General features: G+C 46.4%; 1 protein-coding gene across 1 annotated transcript; it reads right to left on the bottom strand.

Moving 5' to 3' along the window:
• Positions 1-27,831, bottom strand: Fkbp59 (FK506-binding protein 59kD). The gene is made up of 7 exons (XM_037421788.2): positions 27,260-27,831; positions 22,626-22,889; positions 19,729-19,976; positions 15,398-15,481; positions 4,489-4,722; positions 1,926-2,114; positions 1-459 (listed from the first exon to the last, which is right to left on the bottom strand). Exons 1-7 carry the CDS (start codon positions 27,525-27,527, stop codon positions 283-285), a joined length of 1,464 nt encoding a protein of 487 aa, XP_037277685.2. The 5' UTR covers positions 27,528-27,831; the 3' UTR covers positions 1-282.
• Positions 27,832-27,864: the final 33 nt, after the last annotated feature.

Raw genomic sequence — 27,864 nt, forward strand, 5'->3', positions numbered from 1 at the left:
TCTGTACGAACAAGTCTTTATTGAAAACACTGGCTGAAATGATGCTCGGAGGATCTTCACACACCCCTGAACGAGCAGGACACACAAGGAATGATTAGACTTGAAAGTCTGCCACGACCGGTCGTCAACAGCGATCATGGAGGCGAGGAAACCAAGGTGCCACGAAAATGCAGGACAGAAAAAAAAAGAGAGGGAACAAAACGATGGTTTTTCATCCATTTCTCGGACAAGCTTGAAAGCCACGCGATGTGGCGCTGCTGACTGGGTGGAAAGGGACAGACACTATGTTGATGCGGGGACAGATTCTGGTGGTGGCGGCACTTCCTTGTCGGCTTCGATGGCTGTTTTAGACTCTTCCGGGGTAGCGGCCTCCTGGCTGTTCTCGTCGGAGCGGTTCCAGACGCCTGGCTCCAGCGGATCCTCCTTGCCTGGTTCCTTGGCAGCGCTAGGTGGAGCGTTCTGGAGCGAAATACCACAAGAGACAAGTTGAGAAGAGGCAAGAGGGACTGCAAATCTCTGATCTGTTACAGACACAGCATCAGCTACCGTTTTTTTATTCTCAATGACTTGCAAGCACCAACTCCGTCTCATACATAGGTGTGTGCAGGGTTCGCCTTAAAAGGGGGAGGCATCACCTTGGCCCTGATCGGAGCACACGTCCATGCTCTTTTACAAAGAACATTGTCTGCAAAGCATACGTTAAACCTGTACAAACACGATCAGGTTTACAGCTATACCTGCTGCGTTTCACATGACTTGCATTTTGATATGAAAGAGAAAAATAAAACGATACAATGAAAAAAATTTTTTAGTAATACTAGTAATATTATGTCCTTCCAATGGCATACGGCCCTCCGCTTTTTCTTTCCTCTTTTGTTTAGCAATCCGAGGCTCAAACAAGATGCAAATGAATAAAATGCCAAATAACAATGCAACATTGTATGGTATGTGTGCTCGTCAGACCAGGCGATGTGTCCATCACTTTTCCAGCAAGGAAATTGCTGCACTTTGCCTAATTATATGATCATGGATTCGTAAAGCTTGCTGGGAGGCTAGTTACATCTTGTGAGAGTACGCCATGTAACAAAACTTATTTAGACTTTTTCACCAATGTTCACCAATCTTATGGACAAGCAACACCATGCATCATAGCCAGTTTGAAAACTTTGAATATGTCTAGAGTGTTCTGTATCAAATAGATTTTTGAATCTAATAAAAAATTCTAAGCACTGCTTCTACAAATGAAGTGATCAGTGACCAAGAACTGTCCCAACTGTTCTGGGGAAAACCTCACGCCCTTGCTTAAATAAATTAAAAGAAGAGTTCTGCAACAGCACTCTTCACAGACGACCGAAACTTTGTAGGTATCGACAAGAAGGTGTTTTTGCATCACAGTAACTTGAACATGCCCCGAGTCTGCAAACTGGGGGGCAGCAGTAACAACTTAACGTCTCTGTATCAATTAAAAACCTTAAAAAATGTTAGAAACTGTTTACTGTGTAGATAAAAACATCAGCAACGATCAAATCTTTGTTGAAACAATTCTGCAGAATGCACACTTCTCTCTAAGAATGTTGTCTCGGTTAAAGTATTAGCACTCTCGGGCAGCACTTATAATTTTGGCTAACGGAGGCAGCATGCCCCATTCATCAGCAAGCTTAAACATACCATAATTGCTGCCATTAGTTTCCACTCACATATCCATGGCACCGTATTATATCCAACATTGTAGTATACCGACATCCTACACAAGCACTGCTGAGTAGTTGTGACGCTGGCTGTGAAGCTACTAAATCTCGTCTCCAATTTCGGATGTGTGCTAGCACTCATCCTACCAAAACGACCACCATAGCTACGGTGGTGGTGGTGGTGGTGGTGGTGGGGGGGGGGGGGGGGGGGCTGCCGTAGTCGGAGTGAGTACTTACAGTGTTGTTCTGGGCAGCCATGCGTTCAAAGATGTGTTTGTACATCTGGCGTTCCTTCTGTAGCTGCTGCTTCAGCTTGACAGTGCAGATGCTGAGCTGATTGCGGGCAGCCTTGTTGTTCGAGTCTATCTTCAGCACTTCCTCAAAGTCCTTGCGGGCAAGCTCGAAATCATTGGTCGCAATGTATGCCTGGGAAGAAAATAATCACAGAACACATATACGATGAACCAAGGCATGTCATGCATAAATGAGCATTAGCAAAAAAAGATCACATCTGGCAAGATTTATTCATTTATTTTTTGTGGGCAACGCAGCACACTGACAGCAAGTCAGAACGACAAGAGGTCATTATTCTCATGACAGGGTTCGGCTGATGCCGGACATAGCAGCAACAGTGTGTTTGCATGTATACACCATCGAAATACACAAAAGGTCTCAAGTTTGAGAGCAGCAGTCACGTTCATTACACATTTGCTATTACACTCGAACCTCATCATAACAAACTTGCATCTCACATAGAAATAAGTTCATTACATGCAAAAATTCGTTATAAATGTTTGTTCTTAACACTAAATCTATTGTGAGACTATTTTTCATTTACTTTGTTATAATCGATATTTTGTTATATCCTGATTAGTTATATTGACATTTGAGTGTATTCTCGAGCTTAAAACGCATCAAGCCGCTATTGCAACACTACGTCAGCATACTTTGTACTGTGGCTTGAAGACACAGCATGTAAACGTATCTCAGTAAATTACAACCCAAACATATAATCCTAATTGTCAAAATGTTGCCAAACATTTCTTCAGCGGGTATGCTTATTAGAAGGCTGGCCCAAGCACCCGTTTTTTAAATCAACGGGAGCTTTGAAACATCCCTCGGGCACAATATATAAACTAAAAAAGAAACAAAAAACAGCAATCCAACTTCACCCAAAATTAAATCAGAAAGAAGCCACTTATTTCTACAGGTTGGAAACAAGTACACCGCCACCATAAGAATTATCATGCTCGAGATTCCCCCAGCATACTTCTGACACCTATTATAATTTTGTGATGTAGCAGGCGCCGTTAAACACGTGGTGCAGGTGTCCCCGCACCATCAGAAAATCCCTTAATGTGAATCTTGAAAACTGCCACAAGCCATCAAATAATTATGGCAGAGAGCTTGAATAATCAATGAAGTCTGTTGAATTGAGTATGGGCCATGACTTCAGACTACAGCTTTCAGGTCTGCGAGAGGCACCAACATCACTTGAAGAAAGAACACATTCTCGTCGTTTCACGCTACAAATATTTTATTCCACTTCTATAGAGTAACAACTAAGACTTCAACTTCCCCGTCAAATTTTGTATTATGCATGGCACATGCAGTTCAGAAGCAAAATGTGGAGTTGCAGTTTTTTTAACACACTTCCTGAACAGAGGCCTAATCCCAGAGGCAGGCTAACTTTAAACTGCTAACCGCTGATGACATCTGGCAGATTCACAGACAGAGCTACAATTAGCATAGTTCAAAGTTTAACTCTTTCCAAACACAATTTCTGAACAGAGGCTCGATCACAGTGGCAGGCTAGCTTCCAACGGTTAACCGCAGACAACGTCGGGCAGATTCACAGGCAGAGCTGCCATTGGCCAGATGTCAACAGGAGGGCACTCCCAATTTGTACTTTGGCAAGAAAATGAACCTTTCCGTACTCCAGCCTCATAAAATGGCGGGCCTCTACAGGAGACGTAGCACAGTCAGAGCAAAAACTGAAGGAGTGGCCTTTCTAGCACCTGAAGTGAAATCTCTAGGGGGCGACTGCTGCAAGCGCAGTTGCAAGGATTTCATTGCACCACAAATCATCAGAGTTTTCCGAAAAGGAAAGTAACCACTACACCATAACTCATCATTCTGTGGAGAGAAGTGAGGTGCTCACTACACATCTATATGGCAATGTGCACACTCTGTTGATCCTGTCATGATAAAGAACTAAGGCTCGGCCCTTTGTAATGACTGGGCCGCTTTAAAGCACCCACTCGCGAGGCCTGGCCATACCTTACCTTTCAGTGCGATTCTTTGCCCGTCTCGACTCCTGTACAAGGTCTTTAATATTTGTTGTAAAGGAGTTCGAAGCACTGGCATGGCTCTGAAGTAGAATAGCCAACCACTATGCAAAATATCTGAGTTAAATCCCACCGTATCCTCGACATCTCTTGTCATTGTAAGAAACTGTGGTAAAGGACACCAGCGGCAGACAACAATGCCTTTAACACCAGCTCTTGTGCTGTCATAACAGCTTTCACAATTAGAACAGTGCAACTGAAAATGGATGGAGAGCAACACACGCACAGCTCTGCATGTTCCTCTCCATAGGGGGGCTCAGTTACGCTCTTCAAACTACCTAGCTTTCCAACACAACTTTCGCCAACTCCCGCCCCTCTCTAACGGGGTTGACGTCACCTGGAACTCGACAGCAAGGAGCCCTGCAGTCGGTGAGTCACAGCGATTAATCGCATGGCCTCGGAAGGAGCAATAGTGGGCAGTGCGACTAACGGAGTAATAAAGGCATTATCACCTGTCCCCTGCGAAACAGGGCCTTCTCGGAGCGGGGATCCAGCCCGAGTGCACTGTTGCAGGCACGGATGGCCTCCAGAGGGTCGTTTAGCTTGCTGTGGCACAGGGCCATGTTGAGGTGGGTGGCAAGGAGCAAAGCATTTCGCCGCTCCTTGAGGTCACCTTCGAGGGCGTCGTGCTCTAGGAGGGTCACCGCTCGGCGATACTTGCCCAGCGCCAAATCGTACTTCTCAGCCTGAAATGAGGAGCATCAATCATTCAGTCTTGACTAGGCAGTTGACTGAATTAGAAACATCGTCGACGCAGACCACGTTTGAGATGCATCGCAAGCCATCAGTGCGTTATCTACACCTGAACCTCAGTGATATGTTTCTGGGGAAAGAAAAGGTAAAGGAAAAGAAAACAAAAAAGTGAGTAAAACCACACTATCTGAGAAATTATCGCAAACATTGAAAAACAAGAACACATAAATGAGGGTCTCCTGTACCTTATCTCTCAGGCAAGTTTGTTCTATACTCGCCTTGTGAATGCCCATTTGATTGGTGGATGTATATCTTTACTGAATATATGCTCTAACTACTTTTTCCTGTACTACAGTACCATTCCTGTACTACAGTATTTTTCCTGTACTACAGTATATTCTCATTAATCGGAACCTGAAGGGACCAGGCAAACATAGTATTTTACACAGAAGTTCTATTTACCGTGACATGAACCGAGTTGCAGCATTCAAGTATGAAAACAATCACATAAAAGACAGTGTTTTCATTTAAAGACACGATATTTAAAGAGGCACAATATTTAAAGTCAAATAATTTATGTCAGAGCGAAACCTCAATGTATGAAAACTTCTAAAACAACAATATTAACAGCAGTGCCCGACATACCAAGAAATTAAAGTGAATGCACAAGAACGTAGATGAAACAAGTTTCCAAGGTACTGACACCTTTCCTCCACACCTATGTTCCTGGAGCGCCCCCTAGAAGGTTCAAAACTTTCATCCAAAAACGTATGTTTGGGATCAGTTGCTACAGTGAATAGGTGTAAATGAAACAAAATTGAACAAAATGAGCCGTAGAATAAACTGTTGCCTTTATGAACGTAAGCGGTACAACACAAGAGCAAGTGGGATGTGCGTTACTCAACTGGCAACGTTGTGCAGTTCTATATTTTACATGACTAGCCATGGCGTTTCGCTTCATATATCATAGTTCGTCCAGTTATAACTAGTCCAGTTCTCCGAATGTGTTTTGTTCGTACTGTGACACAGTGAACGCGCTTCTTGCTGGATCCTGTCAGTGACCACAGGAAGTGACATTGTGACGAGTGATTACAGCCGGCTTGTGCACACGCAAGGAAAACCATGGCCAGACTGGTACGAACGCTTGAGTAGCAGAAGCACTGCGATGAGTTTGTTAGATGTGCCCGTTTTGACAATCGTGATGCCAGGTGATTCTGGTGCGGTGCGCGTATCTTCCTGAAAAGTGAGAGTCCTTCTGGTGAGGTGTCCCGAAGCAGCCCATTTTGGCTCCTTTATGCCGTGTTCTTGTCAACTTGTCAAGCATGAAATGTTCCTGAAGGTGTGTTAATTACACGCTCCAGCTGATTTGTATACGTGCATACGCACAAGTATTTGCAACAACTGACATGCACTAGATGCAGATTAGACGTGCTCCTGGCGTTTCAATAAAAACCGACAAACAAACTTGCTTCGCAGATTCGTGTTGAGGTTCGTTGACGGAGTTGCACAAAAGCGTTCACTTGAAATCTTTCATACCTACACTTCACAGCGCGCTTCATCTCCAATAGCACAAAGTAAGTTGAAGAGAGCGAAACTGTTTTCTGTTGTTTTACGGCAATTGAGCATAGTTGAACAACTCGTACATTGCATTGAATGAGCACCGCAAAACAACCTTGGCCGACTTGGCGACAACTGAAGCGCTCCTCTTCTTCAGTTTATGTCCTGGCTTCGATTTCGTCTTTGGTCACGGCGAGAATACAGCTGCAGCCATATGCACATGCGTACTCGTTTTGAACCTTTTGCATAATAATAAATAACACCACCAGCCATTTGCAAGATCACATGCAACGAATGCACCAGTTACAGACGCGGATTTCAGAGAAACGGAGGGGTACGCGAGAAAGTGAGGAGGATGGCTCGAGAACAATTAGTGACGCTACCTTGTAAACTTGTTTCATCCTCTAGAAACCTCACTACGCGTAGGACATCAGTGAAATGATCCCGATGACATGAGAGGTACCACCTACAATTATTAACTAGTAATCGAACTAGCTGCACTAAATAAAGAACCTTCCATGCATCAACAGACGCAATAAAATGCTGCTTGTTTGTTTCTATTTGATTCATGGAAAGAAGAACCACCAGACGTTACTATGGGGAGTGGCGTGAGTGATTCAATAGTTCAATTCTCGCCTGGTTATACTGGACAGGTCGTGCCATCTAGCGGAGCTTAGTTGAACCAAGCATGTTTGCCATCTTGGAGGCCTATGCAGGAAATTGTTCAATGGCGGTTGTTGCTGCTGTGGCTCCCGCTACTCTTGTTTTGCTGCTACTAGTGTCGGCGGCCGCACAGTAAAGCCGGGCAATGTTGTGCCCGGAAACAGTAACGTGAGATGTTCTGCTTGTGGCGGGTAATTTGAAGTGCGCTAACCCGATGCAGATCACTAAAATGTGATTTTATTTCGAAATAAGCATTTCCTTGGCACAAAAGTCACACTACAAAATTTCTGGACCACTATTTGAACAATAAACGTCAATTTAATAGTTGCCTTCAGTGTCCATTTAAGCAGCAATTCTATTCAAGTTTTTCCACGAATTTACTGGGAGTCTACTGCATTTGCATTATTTTCTAACGTAGCTGCCTCATGTTCTTTAATGACTTTTAGTAGTTTTTGTGTCCCACCAACAACCTCACCATGCAATATTTGTCAAATCAACAAGCTATTTTGTACTTTATGTATTTAATGACACTTAGGGTTATATTCATGTAACATTGTTATTGTAGGTTCTCTTCTCTCTAAAGCTTCATCAATAAGCCTTTTATCTATACTCTGGACGTACAAATTATGTAAGGGCACAAATTACGCAAGTAAATACGGTAAATGGCACTGTATTCAAGTGTGGCAATAAGCAGGCAGTTGCTGTAGCAGTGCTACAATCATTGAACAGCTCCAGCCAGTGTCTATCAGTGAAGTTTGTGGGGATGCTGGCACCCCCAGTTAAGTTATTGGCGCCGCGTGGCACATGTGTCTCGCACAGAAGCCGTGTTTCGGGAGAGACAACTATTGAGCGATAGGTGGCGTGTTCGCAAGCAATCATCCCCACTATCATCATCATGGTTGGTAAAGCGGTAGCACTAGCGGTGGCCCCTGGCGGAAGGCAAGCCTTGATGGCGGGCGAAAGTTGAGCGAGTCTCTGTTCGGCTCGTGGCGTTTCGCGTGAACGGTTGCTCTCGCGGCATGTCCCGGGTGCACGGCACCGCGGGCCGTCTACCAGGAACTCGCGCGGTGCCGCCTTTTGTGTTTGTTATGTTGCTACATGCTGAGTAATATTGTGTAAGGATGTCTTAGCGTGTTAATTACAATTGATGTATAATAATTTGGCTGACAATATCGTTCTAAAGTTAACAGTTAAATAAATGTGTGTTTGGTTTGGTTTAGACCGACCGTGCCTGCTGTGTCCATTCAGTCCAAGAGTGTGGCGCTCTTAGAGCATCGGATGACAGTTTTCGCGGTTCGGTACAAGCTTTTGTTAGAGCCGGGGTAGAGTAGGCCTAGAGGGACTTCTCATCGCTAGCATCGACAGTGTGTGCTTCGTTAAGAGCGAAAAGATCGGTTGTTGTGACGTGTTTGAACTTGTCGGTAGGTTTTGTTTTTATTTTATTTTTCTGCTCGCAAGTGGTTTTTTTCGTTGTTGGTGTTGGCTCAAAAACGTTGTTCAGTTAAAGGTCTGCATCCTGGGGTGCGCAAAGCTTAGAGCACGTGGATTGTAGGCCAAGCCCGAAGTGAGTGGGTACAGAAGCCTCATGGGTGGTACAATTTCTGTAAATAGCTTTGTCTATCTTTTTGGACTTGGGGAATCGGGCATCGTTGCTGTCTGGTATTGCGGCTCGACCTGAGGTGTTGTGACACCGTCCGGGACGGTGGACGCCGATCACTCGATAAGCTGCTGTGTGCGGCGAGCGATAGGGCCACCTCACAGAGTGGATGTCTCCTTGCGGCTGCCTCTACTGCGCCTAGGCTGGGTGCTGGGTGGATGCCGGTTGTTGTCAATGACTCATTAGGCCTAAGGCTCTGCGTAGCCGCCTGTCTTACTTGGCACAACTAGGAGGATTGTGGCGTTGAGGTGTTGCACTTTGCTTCCCTCGCTTTTTTTTTTCTCATGTTGTGATGCGCGAGTCAGCAAAAAGTGATTTTTCTTTTATTTTGTTGGGCATCTCGGACTACCCCGATGTATTAGCTAGCCGTACTGACCATCGTACCACGTGGGCGAGGAGCCCGAAGCCCCTTTCCCTTTGGCTACTGCATTGTTCTTTCGAGTGTTTTGGAATGTATGCAGCGGGAGTGATGTAACCCGCGGCTGGCTGTCTTCTGCACATCATTAGCGCCGCTGGCTAAGAATGCAATTGTGAGGTCGGGCGATGGACATGCCTGGCACCTGCGCAACTGCCTGCAGTCCGGTACCCTCGTGAGTGCTGGTCGCAACCGGAAGACGTGTCGGCACGAGTGACGATTTGTCGGGCCGACGGCAACGTTGCTGTTGCGGGACCGATACTGAGGTGAAGTCGTCGAGCCGGACAGTGCAGCAGTGTCGACCGGTGATCCCCACTTATAGTGGAGCCCGCGTATAACAAACCTGAGCCTGACGCGGTATCCGTTCGCTGTATCACGAAGGTCGTAATAAATGAAACACAGGTTTTAAAAAAGTTGTGAGTGAAAACACGCTTTTTTGCCCAAAAAAGTCCTTGATGCACATGTTTAAAAGGGCAGAAACGATAAGGGCGGTCTTGAGTTTATTTCAAACGGCAGCGTGCTCGTTCGCCAAGGCCCGTAGCATAAGCTGCATGAGGCGCTGGCTCCAAAGTTCGTCGTTCTCGCAATCCGTTTCCTCCAAATCGCTCTTGCCGCGTACTTCATTCACAATGCCTTAATCCGCCGTCCCCACCGCCCACGAAATATTCAGCATCTCCACAGCTCAATACCGGGACAACCGAAGCGGCAAGTTGGCTGCCAAGTGGTTAACAGCTATGAGCAAGCACTCCACAACGCGGCCCCTAACGCGCGGATTACGCCCAAGCCACGCGGTCACACTTTCGACGTTTTGTTGAGCGGCAGAAAAAAGCATGCAAGTCCTCCCATCTGCCATCCTGACCACACAAGAACACTAAGAGCGAGCAAGATGCGCACACGCGACATGCATGCCAGAGAGCGTCGAACAGCTCTGGGCCCGTTTCTAGTAGAAAAACAAGCTTCTGAATTCGAGCTAGCGTGGCTGGCGTCGCGGAACGGTGTAGACGGGCGAAGGGGTTGTGATCAAGAGAGGAGAGTCGCTTTGCAAGAGAATGGAAAGGAGTTGCGATAGAGGGAAAACAGGCGAGGATACGGCAGGATGGCGACCTTGAAAACCAAAACACGCGGGGAAAAGGCAGGTCGGGTAGCTTGCTTGAAAGGTCTGCAAAACGCGCCACTCACGCGTACTATATCTTGAAAGAGTGCCTGAGCACGCAGAGGTCAGGGCACAGCCGCCTGGATCGGCGTGCCCGGCGGTGTTCAAAGAATCGGTGACTGTGGCAAAAAGTCGTTTGTTGCACCGACGGGTTTAAGTAACCTCACCGACTTCGATATTTCGCGATTCATTCCGCTCAAATTAACAGCTGTTTTCGTGCTTCCGCACACGTGCGGAGTGCATGCTGAGCCGAGTGTGCAGCGAGTGAGAACAGGTCCTAAACACGAAACGAATCGCGAATCATCAGAATCGGTGGGATAGCGTACGTGCGTGCCCTAGACGTAGGCGATCAGATAGAGTCGATGGCCGACGATGTTGGCAAATGGTCTGGTCACTCCAGGCCAGCGACGCCAACGACAGTACCAGCGATCAAAAACAGGGGAGATGGCGGACCGGCTTTCAAAAGATCGGTGGCAGTGTGAAAACACGGGCCTCGTCTGGCGACGCAAGGTGCTCAGAGTAGCAGGAGGACAAAAAGGTGCGTAACAAAAAGTGGCCGGGGATAGTGGCAACTAGGGGGGCACGGAGGCAGGGTCGGCATTTAACAATAAGAATGTATGGGCGCCTCGCCGATGCCTGATCGGTGGTCGAAAGTGGTTTTCCGGGAAGTCGGCAGAGCGCTGACCCCGTTCGCTGTAACCGATCGGCGGCACTCGGAGACGTTCATTGTAAGTGCGATTTTGTGCCATTAAACCAATGTATATTTTCACAGTCACGCGGATATTCTTCGTTTTAAAAGGGACCAATATATGTGGGCTCGACTGTATCATCATCATGGTTGGTAGAGCGGTAACGTCGGCGGTGACCTCTGTCAGAAGGAAAGCCTTGGTGGCAGGCGAGAAACTTGAGCGAGTCTCTGTTCAGGTGGTGGCGTTTGGCGTGAACAGTTGCTCTCGCGACGTGTCCCCGGTACACGGCAACGCGGGCCGTCTGTCAGGGGCTCGCACGGTGAGTCAAGCGTTGGCGATGCCGCCTTTTGTGTGCTCTTGTGTTTCTATGTGCTGAGTAATATTGTGTAAGGATGTCTTAGTGGGTCGATCACGATTGATGTTATATAACAATTTGGCTGACGATATCGATGATCAAAAGTAGCTAAATAAATGTGTGTATTGGTTGGTTAGTTCCGACCGTGTCTTCAGTGTTTGTTCACTCCAAGAGTGTGACGCTCGCCATTTCAAGACCCCACAAGTTCGACACTCAGCGTTGCCCAATTGAGTCAATATAGAACTACTCTGGAGGAAAACCTCCCCACAGGGCCCATGCATTAAGGGGAGACACGGGTATGGGAGGCCGAACATTTTCCGAAAAACCGATTTTTTGAAGTATTTTTTTTTTTTCATAATCATTAAGGTCTAAGGAAGCTGTTCCTAAAATATTGTAGCCCTGCAATGCGTATTTGTTGAGTTATTGGGTTGCAAAGTCAGTTTTGATGACCATTTTCGCTTCCGAAACCACCTCAAAAACAGTCGTATTCAACGCCGCAGCGCGCGAGAACCGCACCAAGTAGCGCGTCCATTTTGGTCTCATTTTAAAGACGCATTTTTCTATTATCTGTTCCTAGCAGAAGAACGTTTTTTGTCTAGCAACAACGCAGCTATCGCGCATAAAGAAAAACTGAATACTCGCACATCATTGGTGCGTTTTTGTCACCTGGGGCAGTTCCCGGTTTCCTATTGGACGCAAAGGGATTCATTCGTCTGCTAGACAGCGGCGTGCAAGCCGCCATTTTGCGTAGAGGCCTAACAACGGCTGTGGATTCGGTGCAATGGCAGGCGGTCATCGAAAGTTCCGGATTGCTCATGCGTTCGGAAAAAGGCGAAAACGGCGTCCCAGAGCCCGCATTTTATCACCAGCGAGACCTTCTGCCGCCGAGAACTAGGAAAAAGCAGGCTGTGGCAGCGCTATCACCGCCGCGGCACCCGCGATCCCTCGCGATAGCCGCGTCCCAAGATCACAAGAGAGCTGTGCGCGTCGACACTCCCCTGGTTTCCGACGCTGAAAAATGGCCATCGAGTGTCGTGCGAGTGATGTTCTGCAAGATCTTTCAGCGAAGTCTGCCACAAAACGCAAGCGGTTTTTTTTCGATACTCAGATGGAGCCGCAATGTACGCCGTTAACCGTCGTTAGCTTAGAGTTGGTCAACGAACTTCTTCAGTGTATGAAGTGTGGTGTGTGTGGCGGGCCTGGAAGGATCTACAAGGAAGACCGCGAATATGGCATAGCCGCGAAACTTGTTCTCACATGTGACGAGTGCGGTAAACTGAGGACCGTATGGAGCTCGCCGAGAGCAGGGGGGGACGCAGCGCACGGCCCCTTCGAAATTAACGTGCTCGCGGTTCGCGCGGCAATGAGCACAGAAAACAGGCAAACTGCGCTCAACGATATTTTTTCCGCCCTAAATATTTCATGGAGAGGCCTGCACACCAAGACATACCAAGATTATGTGAAATTGAAAATGAACCCTGCCGCGCGCGTTATTGACGACTGCGCGAGCACTGTGAAAACGGTGTATTCCGAACTAAACTATGGAAATCCTGGAAATATCGCCGTTTCCTTTGATGGGACTTGGCTGACCAGGGGCCACTCATTCCATATTTGTGCAGGGACCGTGATTGAACTATTCACGGGTAATGTGCTCGACTTCGTCGTCCTATCAAACTTTTGTTTCGGCTGCCAGCTAGGGCCGAAAGAGGGCAACCCAAGGTATGCCGAGTGGCTAGCTGGTTACACTTGCCAAAAGAATACCTCCAGTAAGCCAGGACAAATGGAGGTGGAAGCAGCACAAATTTTAGTTGGCCGCTCATTGGAGAGACATGGGCTCTGCTACACAACCATGTTGTGTGATGGAGACAGCCGGGCCTTCAACAGTCTGCAGGAGGCACAGGTTGGCTTTGTGCCAATAGAAAAAGAGGACTGTGTCAACCATGTGCATAAGTGCATGGGCACAGCACTTCGAAACCTCCTGCAAAAGCAATGAGCCGAAGGAAAGCCAAGCCTTGGCGGCAAGGGCAAACTGACAGGCGAGCTGGTCACAAAGCTCACGTCATATTATGGATGGGCTTTACAAAGCAACCAAGGAAGCATTGAGGCCATGAATAATGCTGTCTGGGCAACCTTTTATCACGTAGCATCTACTGATGCAAGCCCTCAGCACTCTCACTGCCCAACTGGTGAAAAGTCATGGTGCAAGTACAACAAGGCTGTTGCCAAGCAGGAGACTCATCCGAATCATCGCTACAACCTGCCGGAGTATGTGGTTGATGCCTTGCGGCCTATTTACACGCGCCTTTCTGACAAGAAATTGCTGGAGCGTTGTCAGTGAGGCAAAACACAGAACCCAAACGAGAGCCTGCACTCCGTCATCTGGTCGCTCGTGTCCAAAAACAAACACGCGTCCCTTTTCACCGTTGCTGTGGCCGAAGCTGTCACAAGGTTTAACGCTGGCAAAGGGAGAGCAGATGCCGCCATATTGAAGGAGCTGCACCTGCAGCAGAGTGTTGTGGCCGCTGAAAGATGCTCAGAAAAGGACAGTCGCCGACTAGTGGCATCGGAGAAGAAGCATGAGCATGCTGAAAACTTCAAGCATGCCATAAAAAGAAAGCGCACCAAGGAGAATGATGATGACTACATTCCTGGTGGCTTCTAACATGGTTAATACACCGATTCACACCTTTTCTTGTTAAATATAAGTGCTCAGCATGTTCCTAAACTTCTTTTCTCTCATTTTCTCAAAACAACATTTTTCATCACACCCTAAGCCATTACCCACAGTATCTTTTGATGTAGCAGTCGGATTTTGATAATTCTTGCAGCATTTGAAAGCTTATACATTGATTAGTGCAAGAACACCAAAAAAATGTAATATTTTTATTTACAATAGTGATTTAATTAGCAACAAACTTAAGCAACAGTTGCAGATTTCTAATGAGTATACTTGTTAAGGCCATAACTCTGGTACCAATGAAGCTAAAAATAAAATTATGGTTTTGTTGCACTCCCTGGCCTTCATGGAATGCTGTCATATCAAATTTGTAGCAATATTTTATGAGGTAGATGTAAGATGTCAAAAGGCTGGGCAGAACGCAAGTTTATGTAACAGTCAATATTTAAAAATCTAAAAGTGATAGCAAAAAACTAATTGCATATTTGTTTTCAGCTGTGAAAAATACATATTGTATTAAAATTTCAGCTGGAAATACTGAAAATTAAAAGAAAACAAACTTTCAGACCAGTGTCTCCCCTTAAAACCTATAACCGCACGAGCACCGCCATAAATAGATCGATGCACAGCTTTCGGGTGGTCTCACTTGCACTCGCAAGTGCATGCTTCTATCTCCCCTGGCATTTTTATGTTTCGTGGCTCTCTCTTTTATTGCACTTAGAGACTGTCACACAAAGCCAACTTGATGGCTCATGGCAGCTAAATACACGGACGGCGAGACACGATTCACCCAACACGCGAATCTGCACAATCGACCCCACGTGCCATCTGGCAAAAAAAAAAAAAAAAAAAAAAAAAAAAAAAAAAAAAAAAAAAAAAACCCTTCACTCCTTCTCACGCACAGCGAATTGCATAAATGACCACTGCATCTTCCCTAAAAGTAGTAAATATAAACATCAAACAATTTACGTCCACTTATAGTTAGTTGCTTGATTGATATGTGGGGTTTAACGTCCCAAAAACACCATACGATTATGAGAGATTCTGTAGTGGAGGGCTCTGGGAATTTCCACCACCTGGTGTTCTTTAATGTGCACCCAAATCTGAGCACACGAGCCTAGAGCATTTCCGCCTCCATCGAAAATGCAGCCGCTGCAGCCGGGATTTCATCCCACGACCTGCGGGTCAGCAGCCGAGTACCTTAGCCACTACACCACTGCGGCGGAGCATTTATAATTAGTTCATGCAGTTTGATTTATGCTGCCTGAATTTGAGCGTTTTATACTTCTACATTTAGCACTACTCTGAAGTATTGTTATGGCAACAATGATGTTCCAAGATGTCAGCACTTTGGTGGTTACAGCTTTTCCAGGCCAGCTTTTCCTCTAGAGTCTGTAATATAACCTCCATGAGTTACCTGGTGTAAGTACACACTGTGACCGAACCTGCCACGGTCTAGAACATGAGTACATGCCGAGAAGAGGAAAGCAGACAGTGCTTACCTTGAGAAAGTCTGTGCCCTTGCTTTTGCAGATCTCTGCTTGTTCTAACTTTTCTGGGGCATCCATCTCCCAGGACTCCTTGACCTGGAACATGTTTGTGACACGTTGGAGAGATTTAGCACGACTTAATAGCTCTGAGAATTTACAACACACATGACAAAGGGCACCATTTCAACAGTGTAACACACTAAAAAGTAACAGAGGAATGCAATAATACTACATTTAAAAAATAAGGCGACACAAGGTTGGCATAGTGAAACATAATATCCAAGATTACCAACGAAGTATCATATGCTTTACATATATAAAGCAGCTCTATCAAGGAGTGTGCATAAAATTAACTATAACCACATTAATACAAAATGTATCGAGAATTTTACTGTGCTATGCCCACAAAGTGAGACTTACAGACAGAGAACCACTCTTGGAATTGTTTCTAACACTAAAAGGACATCTGTAGTAATTGAAAGTGCATCACGAAACAGAACAAGATACCAATCATTTGAAAGTCAAAATATGCCTAATCTAAAGCTCAGCTGAGAACCACCCAAGTCTTGAAATGTCTCTCAAAATGTCTCTCTGATGTTTGAAAATACACTGTTCTGTTCCTTCGGAGGTCTCGTCAAACAAATTAAAGCTCGCTTATTTCTCATCTGTGCCTTCTTGTAGAATGTGGGATTTTATTTTGCCTACTACGTGCTACAAAAAAAGAGATATGCGAATTAATGATGTCGATGTGGGTGCTTTCTATTTAACAGCACCAGCTTCTCAGGGTACACGTTTTTTGCAGCTTAGAAAACTGATCGGAAGTCAGACTTTTTTTGAGCTTAACTAAAGACAGTGCAAAGTGGTGAGGCTGCAGCTACAATGGCAAGGTTTTCTGAAACCTTACTGGAAGTTTTGAGACATGAGCACATATAAATAATTATTGATAAACTTTATTTAGTCATGCACAGAGTTTCAGTTTAGCCCTACCCAGATATGATGAATCTTTGGGGGGTCCCAAAACAATTTACAAAATAATAATCTGATACTATGAGATATACAGGGTGCAAGTAGCGTGCCTCATTGCTAGATAGTAATGTGCATCACCGCATTACACCACTGTGTTTCAGTGAAGCTTAATGCAGAGACGAACACCGGGGAGCAATTACCGTAATTACTCGAATCTAACGCGCACCTTTTTTCCGGTTAAGCGAGTTTATAAATTGCATGCGCGTTAGAATCGAGTGCGAACAAAAAAAATACGGTCAATCTATTGCCATCGGCAAATCCAATGTGGCCGCCCCCTACATGCGTCGGCATGGCGCGTCGGCCATTTCTGCCTATGTGTTTCCCATGTGCGGCACTTCGTACGTGTGCTGAGGAGTTCGTCATCTAGTAGTGCATTAGCATCGACGACGTGGAAGGGCCGACTCCAAAAACTCGAGTGCACCACGATGCCGCTTTTAAAAGAAAAGTCATCGCGTGTGCAGAAACGGACGGAAATCGGGCCGCATCGCGGTCCTTCTCGAAACGTGCGTGCGGGACCGGCGGAAACAAAAGCAGAAGATTGTCGACAGCAAAGCTTCACGCAAAGGCTTCAGTGAACCACAGCAGGGTCAGTTTCCGCAAATTGAAGAGCTGCTCCGCGAGTATGTGCTTGAGGAGCGAGTGGCACAGCGGCCCATGACGACAGAACTGCCCCAAGTGCGGGCTATGCAATTAGTCTTAGAAAAAAGTCTAATGCGGAGCCTGTTTAAAGCGAGCAGGTGCTGGCTAATTAACTATATGAAGAGGAAAGGCTCTTCCCTCCGAAGGGAAACATGCATATGCGAAAACTTTTGCGGAGAAGTACGATGAAAAGCTTTACAGTTTTCAGGGGTTCGTCCTAAACTTGCGGCGCAACGGCTACCTGCTTGGGCAAATCTGGAATGCCGATCAGACGCCTCTTTACTTCGACATGCCTGGCACCACAACTGTCGAGAAGAAGTGGGCGAAGCAAGTTCGCGTGCTGACATCGGTCCACGGTAAAACTACAGTGACGGCAATGCTCTGTTACACGTCAGATGGGCACAAGCTTCGCCCGTACCTCATATTTAAATAGAATACGCTCCCGAAAGGAGTAGTTTTTTCGAGTGGTGTGATCGTGCGGGCCGGCGAGAAAAATGGGTGCGCGTTGCAATTGATGTCTTACGTTTTGTTTTTTTTTTTCGCGGTAGAAATCGGGTGCGCGTTACAATCGAGGGCGCGGTAGAATCGAGTAAATACGGTATTTTCTTTTATGTGAAATGTCTTTTATGAGCAGGTTATCGCTTCTACATTTTCTTGTCAAAACCCATTTCAATGTAGGCGCAACGGTGTTTCTTATACCCGATTGTCTCTTATATCAGGCTTCGACTATATAGCAACGCCGTCATAGTAAGCGACATTTATAGATCCTTTTTTGCCCTTTCCATACAAACTTCATGAAAGACACTTTGCTCATTCATCCTACAAGAGATGTAGGAAATCCCCCTTCAACCAATTCTTTTTTGAACAGAATCTGCTTAAACAGTGCTGTTGCATAGGCTAGATTCGTTCCAATGACGTGCTGTGCAATAGCGTTCAAGAGAGGCAAACCTGCTGGGACACCGAGCAGCTTTTGAATTATGCATCTAAAGCGGCAGTAAAGGCCCTTAATGCATCCATAGGTCAGCACATTTGCACGAGACTTTCAATGAGATGCTAAGACTGTTTGATACCTAATAGTTTGATGCACCGAGTTTCATTACATTACTGTACTAATCATCTCAAGTACTAAACTTTTTGCAGCTCTTTTGGGTGAGCGTGGCGGATCAAAAGCGTTTAGCATTTCAGTGCTTTTACAATTTTCTGTCCCCACTGCGCTGGATATAATATGTCACATCAATGCCAGCAACTGCCTGTTTCGCTTCTGCTACAGAAAATATTGTGCTTCATAAACACTGTTCCCGTAGGCTTGACTGCATCAATTAAAAAAAAAAAACTATCAAAGGAGGTAAATGTTGCCAGTAAGAGACGACACAAAAAAAATTGAAATGGTTCGCTCTCAATAAAGAATATTTTGACGAAGTTCATTGGTATATCTGGGAAGATTTTTTTTTTGCCATGGAAAGCATAAAACTAGGCTTGTATGAATAACACTTTTGTTGGGTAAAAGTACCTAAGCTCGAAACAAACGGCAGTTAGTATACAATAACATAAAAGTGAATTTTAGTAGTAGCATGATAAGATTATTAGGAAATCGAAAGTTATAGGCAACATGCTGCATTTTTAAATTTGCTGTACTTGGCCAAAATAAGTCCATATAACAGGCTTCCAAACTTTAAAAGAACTTTATAAGGGTCTTGGTAACATGCACACTTAACGTTAAAAGGGCTCTACAACACTTTGAGTATGGTAAAAAAAAAAATTGACGATCGGCAGTCGAAACTCCCGAGGACATGCAAGCCAAATATTAGAGCGCAAGACGCGGCCTGGAATTTACAATAAATTCTCAAAGTCTGCATAAAATCGCTTTCTCTTCTCTCAACAAGTGATGCTGCGTACTGAAAAATCACTGCATCACAGGCTATAAGCCCATCTCATCTACAGGCTGATTTGAGCATGGCGCTCTCTGTTGTTACTGTAGTCTCTGCAGGTAGGCCACGACTTGTCATTGCATGCACGATCGCACTGAAGAGAGAGAGATAGTGCTCAGTCACAAGGCTGCATTACATACCTTCTCTCCCCCTTCCCTCTGTGCAAAGTTTGCAGCACTTTCGTAGGGACGAGAGAAAGAATTTACAGCTTGTTACAAATCTTTGCAACTCTGCTCGTACTGGACGGATTCATAAAATTCTTGCGGCTGTCAATTCGCAAGGCAATGACCTACTTCAGTGAATTCATTGCGTGGCTATACTTGGAAAAGTGTTGCCGGGCCCCTTTAACGAGTGGCTTCGCGGGAGTGTGGAATGACACAGCATCCAAATGCTGCAGTGAAGCCACTTCTTCAAGTGGGTTACATGTGGTAAATTGAGTGTCTTTCCCATTTTTTATAATTTCAGAATGAAGTTTTGAAGCAAGTTCGTGTACGGTAATCTTCATTTGAATATTTAGGCCCACAAATAGTCGCACAGACTTAGTCAAAGCCACTCAGTTTATCAGCTGCTTGGCACAACAAGACAAAAGAAACAATTATGGGGGGCGGGGTGTAATCACCCCGCCCCCCATCTTTGTAATTTTATACATCACTGTTTTACTGAATTTCCATTTTGCTTGTTCTCAGTCCCACACTGTCCGCCACTTTTCATAACAGAAGGAGGGAAAAGAGTGCATGAGCGACCACTCACATTCTCAAAGCTCTTCAGGGTGACCTCGTATTCGACCGTCGCATCGGGTGGGATGTTGAACTGTGGGTTGCCAGCTGCGCCAAAGGCCTTGCTGGGTGCAATCCGCAGAAGCGACTTCTCCGCCTTCTTGAACTTCTGCACGCCCTCTTCCACACCCTTTATGACACCATGGTCCGCTCCTTCGCCAATCACAAACTCAACATCTCTCTCTTCAAACACACGGTTTTCGTACAGGCCCTTGAGGTGGACTGAAGAGATAAAAGCAGCAGGAAGTTAGATATGACAAACTGATTTTCAAGCTCACCCCAAAGTATTCAGACTCACAAATTTCACGTAACATTTAAAGGCTAACTGCAATGAAATAATGCACGCCTCAAAAAGCTGATTTATAGAAAGTCTAGCTGGTGACAATGCTGCCTGCCAAGTTTCACCTTCGAAATGCAAGTGATCACCTAAGAAAAAAAAACTCCCCAACAGTGCAATTTCTGATACCGAAACTATGAAAAACGATGCAATTAAAGCCGACTGTAAATGACGTAGAAAGCAGTTTGACAGACTGGCCGACGCAGGCGAAGCGTCTGCCCTGTGCTCTGCAGTATGTGCTTCACTGACGCGCCCCACAGTTTTCTCTTTAAATTGTAACGAAAATGCAAACAGTGTAAACATGCACCGTGAACGTTACATGATTAAAAGCTTGTTACAGCGCATATCTAAATAATGGCTGCTCGCATCGTGCCTAGCATCTTGTCCTGCTGTCTTGGCGAACTCGCTGGTTCACAATAAATGATGCACTCGGGTAGGCTTTGGATATTCTCATTACATTGGTATACTGTAATACGAATGCGTTACTTTCGGTACCGATGCTCAGTTTTGCAGACTCCCATGTCTACAAAAAGTGTCCCTGCATTTGTGTGAATACTTGTCGGATTGTGCCCAAAGCATTTCTGTTGAACCTTGTGGGAATTGAGGCCAGCCCACTGTCTTTGCGCGGGCTTTGCCCCCTATTTCTGCCGTTCTCATGCCCGACATGACTCCAATCGGCTGTCTGCCACGCTGGGAGAGTGAGGAATGATGCTTAGCCCCTCTCAACCGGCAGCGGACGTCAACTGTGGCGCCGCGCGCAAGGTCTCTTTAGAGGTGTCGCGCGCGCACGTCGGGAGCGAGTCAGAATCCTCCAGGGCAGCTTCAGGTGAGCACGAATTCCCTTTTCCGTCCATCGACTCCCGTTGTTTGGGGCTCGCCGGACTTCGCTGACGGCGCCTCACGCCTGAGAAGAACGCTCACCTTTTGTTGCCCCTTTGAGTACGCTCAGCCGAAGAGGGTACGCAGTCCTAGTGCATGGCCAAGCTATGCCGACCCGTATCTTTCCGAAGCCAACACGAGCGCCTTTGCCCTCGCTCGAGCAACTGGGCCTTGGTCCCGGTGTCTCCGTGATTTACTTTTACCACAGAGACATGCTCGCGGCACCTTGTGTAGTACTTCTCGCTGGTCGTGTGAATAAGCCCATTTGCTTTCTCGCCGCGCCTTTGCAACGGACTCTGTGCTGCGTTTTGGTGTTGCCACAGACAATAAAAACTAGCGACCTTGAGCAGTATCGTGTTCTCGCCACGGCGATGGTTAACACGTGCCCTGCGGCTCACTAAGACCAGACCCACGCTAGTGGCCGTACTCCTTCGCGATACATGCACACTACACTGGCGCCTCCCAATTTAGAAACCTCTCGGTAGACCTTGCGCGTGGTGCCACAGTCAACATCCACTACCACGTGAGAAGGGTTAAGCGTCACTCCTCGCTCTCCCAGCGCGAAAGACCGCGGAGGTCTGGAGAGTCATGTCAAGACATGGCAACGCAGAAAGAGGCTGGAAAGCCCGTGCAAAGGTGGCGGGCTAGCCTCGATTCCCACAACCTATGGCAGCAGAATCCCTTTTCTTATATTACAATTATGAGATTAAATTGCTTTGAACCAAGCACGATACGTTTTTGACGAACTTCGCTGCTTTGACTACTCGATCATAGATGACGCAGCTAGTCTAAAATTTCGCAGGGCGTTGTATTGCTGGTTTTGTTTTTTGGAAGGGCGTTACGCTATAACTTAGCGAGTGAAACATGCTAACGCAAGGAGCCTACGCTATACTACAGCTGCCTAATACGAATACATAATACAGCCTAGAATATTTTAAAATTAATATGTGTGTCACACTACTGCACACTTTTCGTTCTTGTTTAAACAACCAACCATCCCTCGCATCATGAGTATATATTGGATGCTGCAATCCTTGTGAGCACACTCTTCTAGCAGACCTCCTCAACACATTTGCACAAAAGAACAAAGGCTGATGTCCTTGCCCCAGCAGTGCATTTTTTGGAGTTTCATGCATATTCACACTTCTTGAAACCTTCGTTGGAAGTTGCCTGCTCACATAACAAGCGATGCTTACACAAAAACCGCTCTGGTCCTGCCTCACTCTGTGCTCTCTGAAACCAAAACTTCAAGTAAGTTCTATAAAACTATTTCCAAGTAATTAACCACTGCACAATTTAGCAAATGAGCTTTCCAGCAGCAATATGTGAGTCATTTGCTGCCTATTGCAGCATAAAAGAGAAGACGTGGAATTTTTGTATCAGTGCTCCTTTAAGTGTGAGTAATGAATCACCCCCCCCCCCCCCCCTCAGATGTTTTTCATGCAATGAGAGCTCTAAAAGCATGAAAATACTAAAGAAGGGCTTGCCGTACACTCGCCTTGATGTATTCACAACAGAGGAGGAGGATTGAAAGAGGAAGGACAGGGAGGTTAAAATATTCACAACCGATGTCACAAATACTCCAAGGGCATCAAATACACAGCTTATTTAGCACTTTCCGAAACATGTGGCCCACTTGCCGATCACCCACTTACCTCTTACGGTGGATTCCTCCTTTGGAGTCGTGTAGAGTTGACCAGCAGAAAGAATCCTGCGCTGAACACTCCCGTCATTGTCCATGCTGATGTCCTCCAGTTTCCAGTCGAGCAGCTCGACCTCGAAGATGAGCGTTGAATTAGGCGGGATCTTCGGTGGGCTGCCCTTGTCGCCGTAGGCATAGTCGGGTGCACAGGTGAGAATGGCCACCTCCCCCTTCTTCATTGTCTTGACTCCGATTTCCCATGCTTTGATCACAGACCCTGCGCACAAAGTGGCCAGGCACTCAATCGCGGGGGCAGTGGAAAGCGGCAACACGTACCGCATGAACGAAACTAGGGAAATTTTTAAGCGATTATTTTTTTTTCTTCGTTAGGCACAACATTAACAAGAACAGTCAAGAACACGGAAGGTATATGGGCAGTCAGTAGTAATTGCGGCATTGGTGTGAAGAAATCAAAGTGGGCGAAAAGGTAACTTGTGCCCGCAGGGACCGAATGTGCACCTTCTCCATCCACTCAGACTTGTATTGTAATTACTACAAATAACATTTCATATACCTTCCTTATTTTTTTTTTATCATCTCTTATGTGTTAGTTCACACACACTATATACTGGTGCACCAGAACATTTCACTGGCAGACCTGCCACAAAAGTGGGCAAAGAGGTTTCCAAACGGCCACATTTCTTAGATATGACGAAAAGGCTTTGGACTGCATTGTAATCAGGACTGAAAAAGAAAGGCTGATTTGATATGTAGCCATGCACTCACAACAACTGCACTTCACAGAAAATGATGAAGGTTTTTGGTAAGCAATGCAGGTTATGTTTAAAAGAAGGGTGGTGGTTAGCAAAATATGGAACAGGGATGTAGCTAGAGTATGGAGGCGGGAGCAACATCTTCGCATGTTCGTCTGTGTCCAATGCATACACAAATTGAACATTTCCACAGGGACGGGGGAAGGCAAACTCTCCCCTGGCTACACCTATGATGTAGAAAGAAGTCACAGGGGATGACTTCAATGCTGCAAAGAAAGGATTAAACAATTTTGCATAAAAGATTGGACTTCACCTAGCCGAAAATGAATGCTCAGCCTACAAACGCTTATTGTCCAGGAATGTGAAGATACTACCAAGAGGACAGTGCTTATTGTCACCTCATATTAGCTGAGATTGTTTATTTGAGATATATTTTCATGAATGTTGCAGTTTGCCACTGCATTTCAACAATTAAGTGTATCAGGGGGAATATGGTATGTGTAGATGGTTCGTGCAACAGGAGTTATCGGACAAGTTGCCCTCGGGAGTTCTCGATTATTTTCTAACCATCGATGGTTTTTTTTCAAAACAGTTCTGTATCTAAGGGTCCCATTTCAGTGCGTTGCAACAGCTAATGAACCCCATGAACGATGTCCTTGCAACCAGCCACTGTGGAGAGAGTGTTTATATGCCACTACATTAACTCTTCAAATGTCATTGTTTCAGATTTGAGACCATGTTGCAGAGAGAAGTTGGGATGTCATAGCCTGCCAAAAACGATAAATTTCGAACGATGTGAACGACTTTCTTCTGAAGTTGAGTTGTACTCTTTTTCAGGCATAGCGAGTTAAACCTATAAAAAAAAACTCCCAAGCATTTCCCCGAGGGTGAACATGGTTAAGTGCGAATACACGGGGTGATGCTATGAGGGGTATTTATTAATTCGCACTATTATATTTATTAATCACACTATGGTGCCTTTATGGTGTAATGGTTCCTAGGAATCGCAATTTGATCACACGGGGGAGTTCACGTTAACTCACTGGCGAATGCCAACGGATTTTAACTTTACTCCCCCTCCCGACCCGCCCTCGACGGGAGACTGAGAGAGAAGGCGGGCGCGCGAGAGAGAGGGGTGCGCGCGCACCTGCAGCGAGCGAGGAGAGAGGAGGAGCGAGCGAAGGGGGAGGGGGAAACGCGCAGCGTCGTTAAAGATATAAGGCGCGTTACTGACACCGATATCAGCGTCGCGTCCGTGGCTTATTCGGTAGAGCGTCGCGCTGCGGCCCGCCAAGTCCTCTTTCTTTTAAAGATAGAGAGAAGACTGCGGACGCCGCCGACGGCGGTGGATGGTTTGGGGTCGCTTATAAAGTGTATTCACACCTAAAATTGGCAAATCCCACGTACAGTGGTAATCAATAATATGCAAAGCACAAATCAGGAAGGTTGACATGCACTAAAAGATTAACACAATGTTACGAGGTGGAGGTAAATTATGCCGTACATGACTTCCATGTCATGATTGTCATGTTTGTACGTGTCACTGGCCTTCGTCATCTATTTACGACACGTGATACCAAATTTCGTATATGTGGAGCTAGCGAACCGGCATCGAGCGCTATGTGAGCGTAGCATGTAGTCAAGTTTTACATGACCCAGGTGCCATAGTTATGATGTTTAGTCGCGTCATTTACCGCCGTCGTCTATTCACATCACGTAATAACAAAGTTAATTGAGCTAGCAAAACGGCCGCGAGCACGCATGACTGTAGCAGTTAGTCATGTTTAAAGACACGCATGTCATGATTATCATGTTTAAGCCTGCCATTTACAATCGGCGTCCGTTCACGTCACGTAATACCAAATTTGGTATATGTGAAACTAGTGAAACGGTCGCGAGCACGCTATGAGCGTAGCATGTAGTACTGCTTTACATGGCGCGAATATCATGATTGTCATGTTTGGACAAGTCATTAACCTTCGTCGCCTATTCACGCCACATGACACCAATTTTGGTATATGTGGAGCTAGCGAAATGGCCGCGAGCGCATCATGAGCGTGGTATGTTGTCATGTTCTTAAATGACACGTGTGTGATGATTATAATGTTTGCACCAGTCATATATCTTCGCCATCCATTGACGTTACGTAACACCAAATTTGGTACATGTGGAGCTTGTGAAACGGCCGCGAGTGCATCATGAGCTGGGCATGTAGTCATGTTTGTACATGACACGCATCTCATGATTATCATGTTTGCAACAGTCACACACCTTCGTCGTCCAATCACGTCCCATAATAGCAAATTTAGTATATGTAAAGCTAGCGAAACAGCGGTGAACGTATAGTAAAGGGACCTATATGCTACGACGCAACGCTGACGCAATATGGGCGCATCGACGCTACTCTAGCAGAACGCGAGGCGAACGTTCTATATAGTCTGACGGCGCGACCAGCGTCTGTCAGCGCGTCCCTGCGGCAACCGGTGCGAAATGCTGCATTTCGCGCCGACGACGTTACCCAGACACCACTGCGTGTGCCCCTATTCGTGACAAAGGGACGCCGGGTGCGCTCAAACGCGCATGCGTCATAGAAGCGCAACGCGGAGGGCGCCTGCGAGTATATGCCAGGCAGATCGGCACCTGGCGTGGCATCGCCCGCATGGTGCGACGAAACGAACGCTAGCGCGCGGGGTCGAGTCGAAGAGTATTAACGCCTTGAGTGTGGCATGTAGTCATGTTCTTGGATGACACGCATCTCGTGATTATCATGTTTGCACCAGTCACGTACCTACGTAATCCATTCACGACCAGAAAACCAAATTTTCTATAAGCGAAACGGCCGCGAGCGCGTCATGAGTGTGGCATGTAGCCATGTTGTTACATGACACGCATGTCATGATTTACATGGTCGGGTCTGTCGCTTGTGTTCGCCATGCAATCATGCCATACCACACCTGTTTTGCAACATGCCATGTGAAAGAAACCCCCCGCAAGATCACGAAATGTAAGTCATGACATAAATGTAATGATTTTCATGTTATGACTCATCACTTATGCTCGTCATGTTTTGCCATACCAATTTCGGCATTGATACCATTATCGAAACGGCCAGGAGAGCTAAAAGTCGTTGGCGGTTAGATAGATAGATACGCTCAAAGTCGCCAAACTTTGCTAAGAAATGCTTTGCATTTAAAATCTTAGAGGCTTGCAGTATACATAAAAGGAAGCCTCAGGTTCGTTAAATTCAGAAAAAAAAGGCTCCTTTCCTAAAGAAGATCCGCAAATACCCAAGACTAATTTAAGTTTACTCAGGTAGTCCAATAAAGGTGGTGTAAATAGGTGTTTTAAACAAGAAAAACCGGGACGATCATAATAGGCTTCCAGAATTCAAACGATTGAGGAAAGCGCGAGGAATATTCAAGATCTTTCTGGAGCCCTTAAACCATTTCGTTGGCAAGAGGAACAGAAAACAATGAATGCACATAACTTTTTTTTTCCCCTTCGCCGGCGCCATCGGGGATTGGGAATAGGTGCGTTTGTCTTCCAACGATGCGGATAGCCATAAACAAAGAGCCGACCACGCCGTACTTACCTCTTCTCCGCAAAGTTAGCAAATCTCGTGATGGGAGACGTCACTGCTTATTTGCTTGCTACCCGGTCGAGGTGTAAGAATCGAGGACGGTGTTCGAGTATGCTGCGAAATAGCGAGCGATACACGATCGAGTACAACGCGGTCCCTACATACTTCTAGGGACCGTGGCCACACCGACTTTCACCGGCCGGCTAGAAAAAGTGAGACCCAGTAAACACCGACCGCCTTCTAGAAGGGAAAAGCAGCCAACAAAAGAGTGATCTCGACATAACGCAAACTTACCGGTGCCGAGGTTGAAGTCAAACTTGCCCCGCAAGCGGCTCGAATCGAATTCGGTGCCGTCCACCAGTTTTCCCGTGTAGTGAACGGTGACCGAGCACCCATCGCCGGGCGTCTCGTCGCCCGTGCCGGGAGTGATGATCTCCTTGAGCACGCCGCCGTTCTTCTCGGGCGTAATGTCCACGGCGTTGGGACCGGCGGCGGCAACCGCCTCCGCGTGCTGTTGCTGATCGCCCTGAGCGGCAGCGGCATGGTCGTCGCCTTCCGTCATCGTGCTGCTCCTCGTCGACGACGGCTAGACGATCCCCTTGGCTTCGAACGACAACGAAGTTCCTGCGACACGCAGAGAGATAGAACCGAGGCAGCGCAAACGCCGATCTACTAAATCGCGGATGCGTGCATGCACAGCACAGGCACAAACGCGGTGCGCTAGTCGCGGCGATTCTAGAACTTTCGGCAGCCCAAGGCTCTGGCGATCACCGCTCGTGCTCTTCGTGTCGGCCTCGGTCTAGCGCAAGCTGGCGCAAGAATCGCCGCTCGCACAGGGAACACCTATACCGCTCGCAGCGGCACCACTAGGCGAAGCCGAACCTGTAAACGCGCAGAGT

This window comes from Rhipicephalus microplus, chromosome 2 (genome assembly GCF_043290135.1).
Source record: "Rhipicephalus microplus isolate Deutch F79 chromosome 2, USDA_Rmic, whole genome shotgun sequence".
Classification (NCBI taxonomy): Eukaryota; Metazoa; Arthropoda; class Arachnida; order Ixodida; family Ixodidae; genus Rhipicephalus; species Rhipicephalus microplus.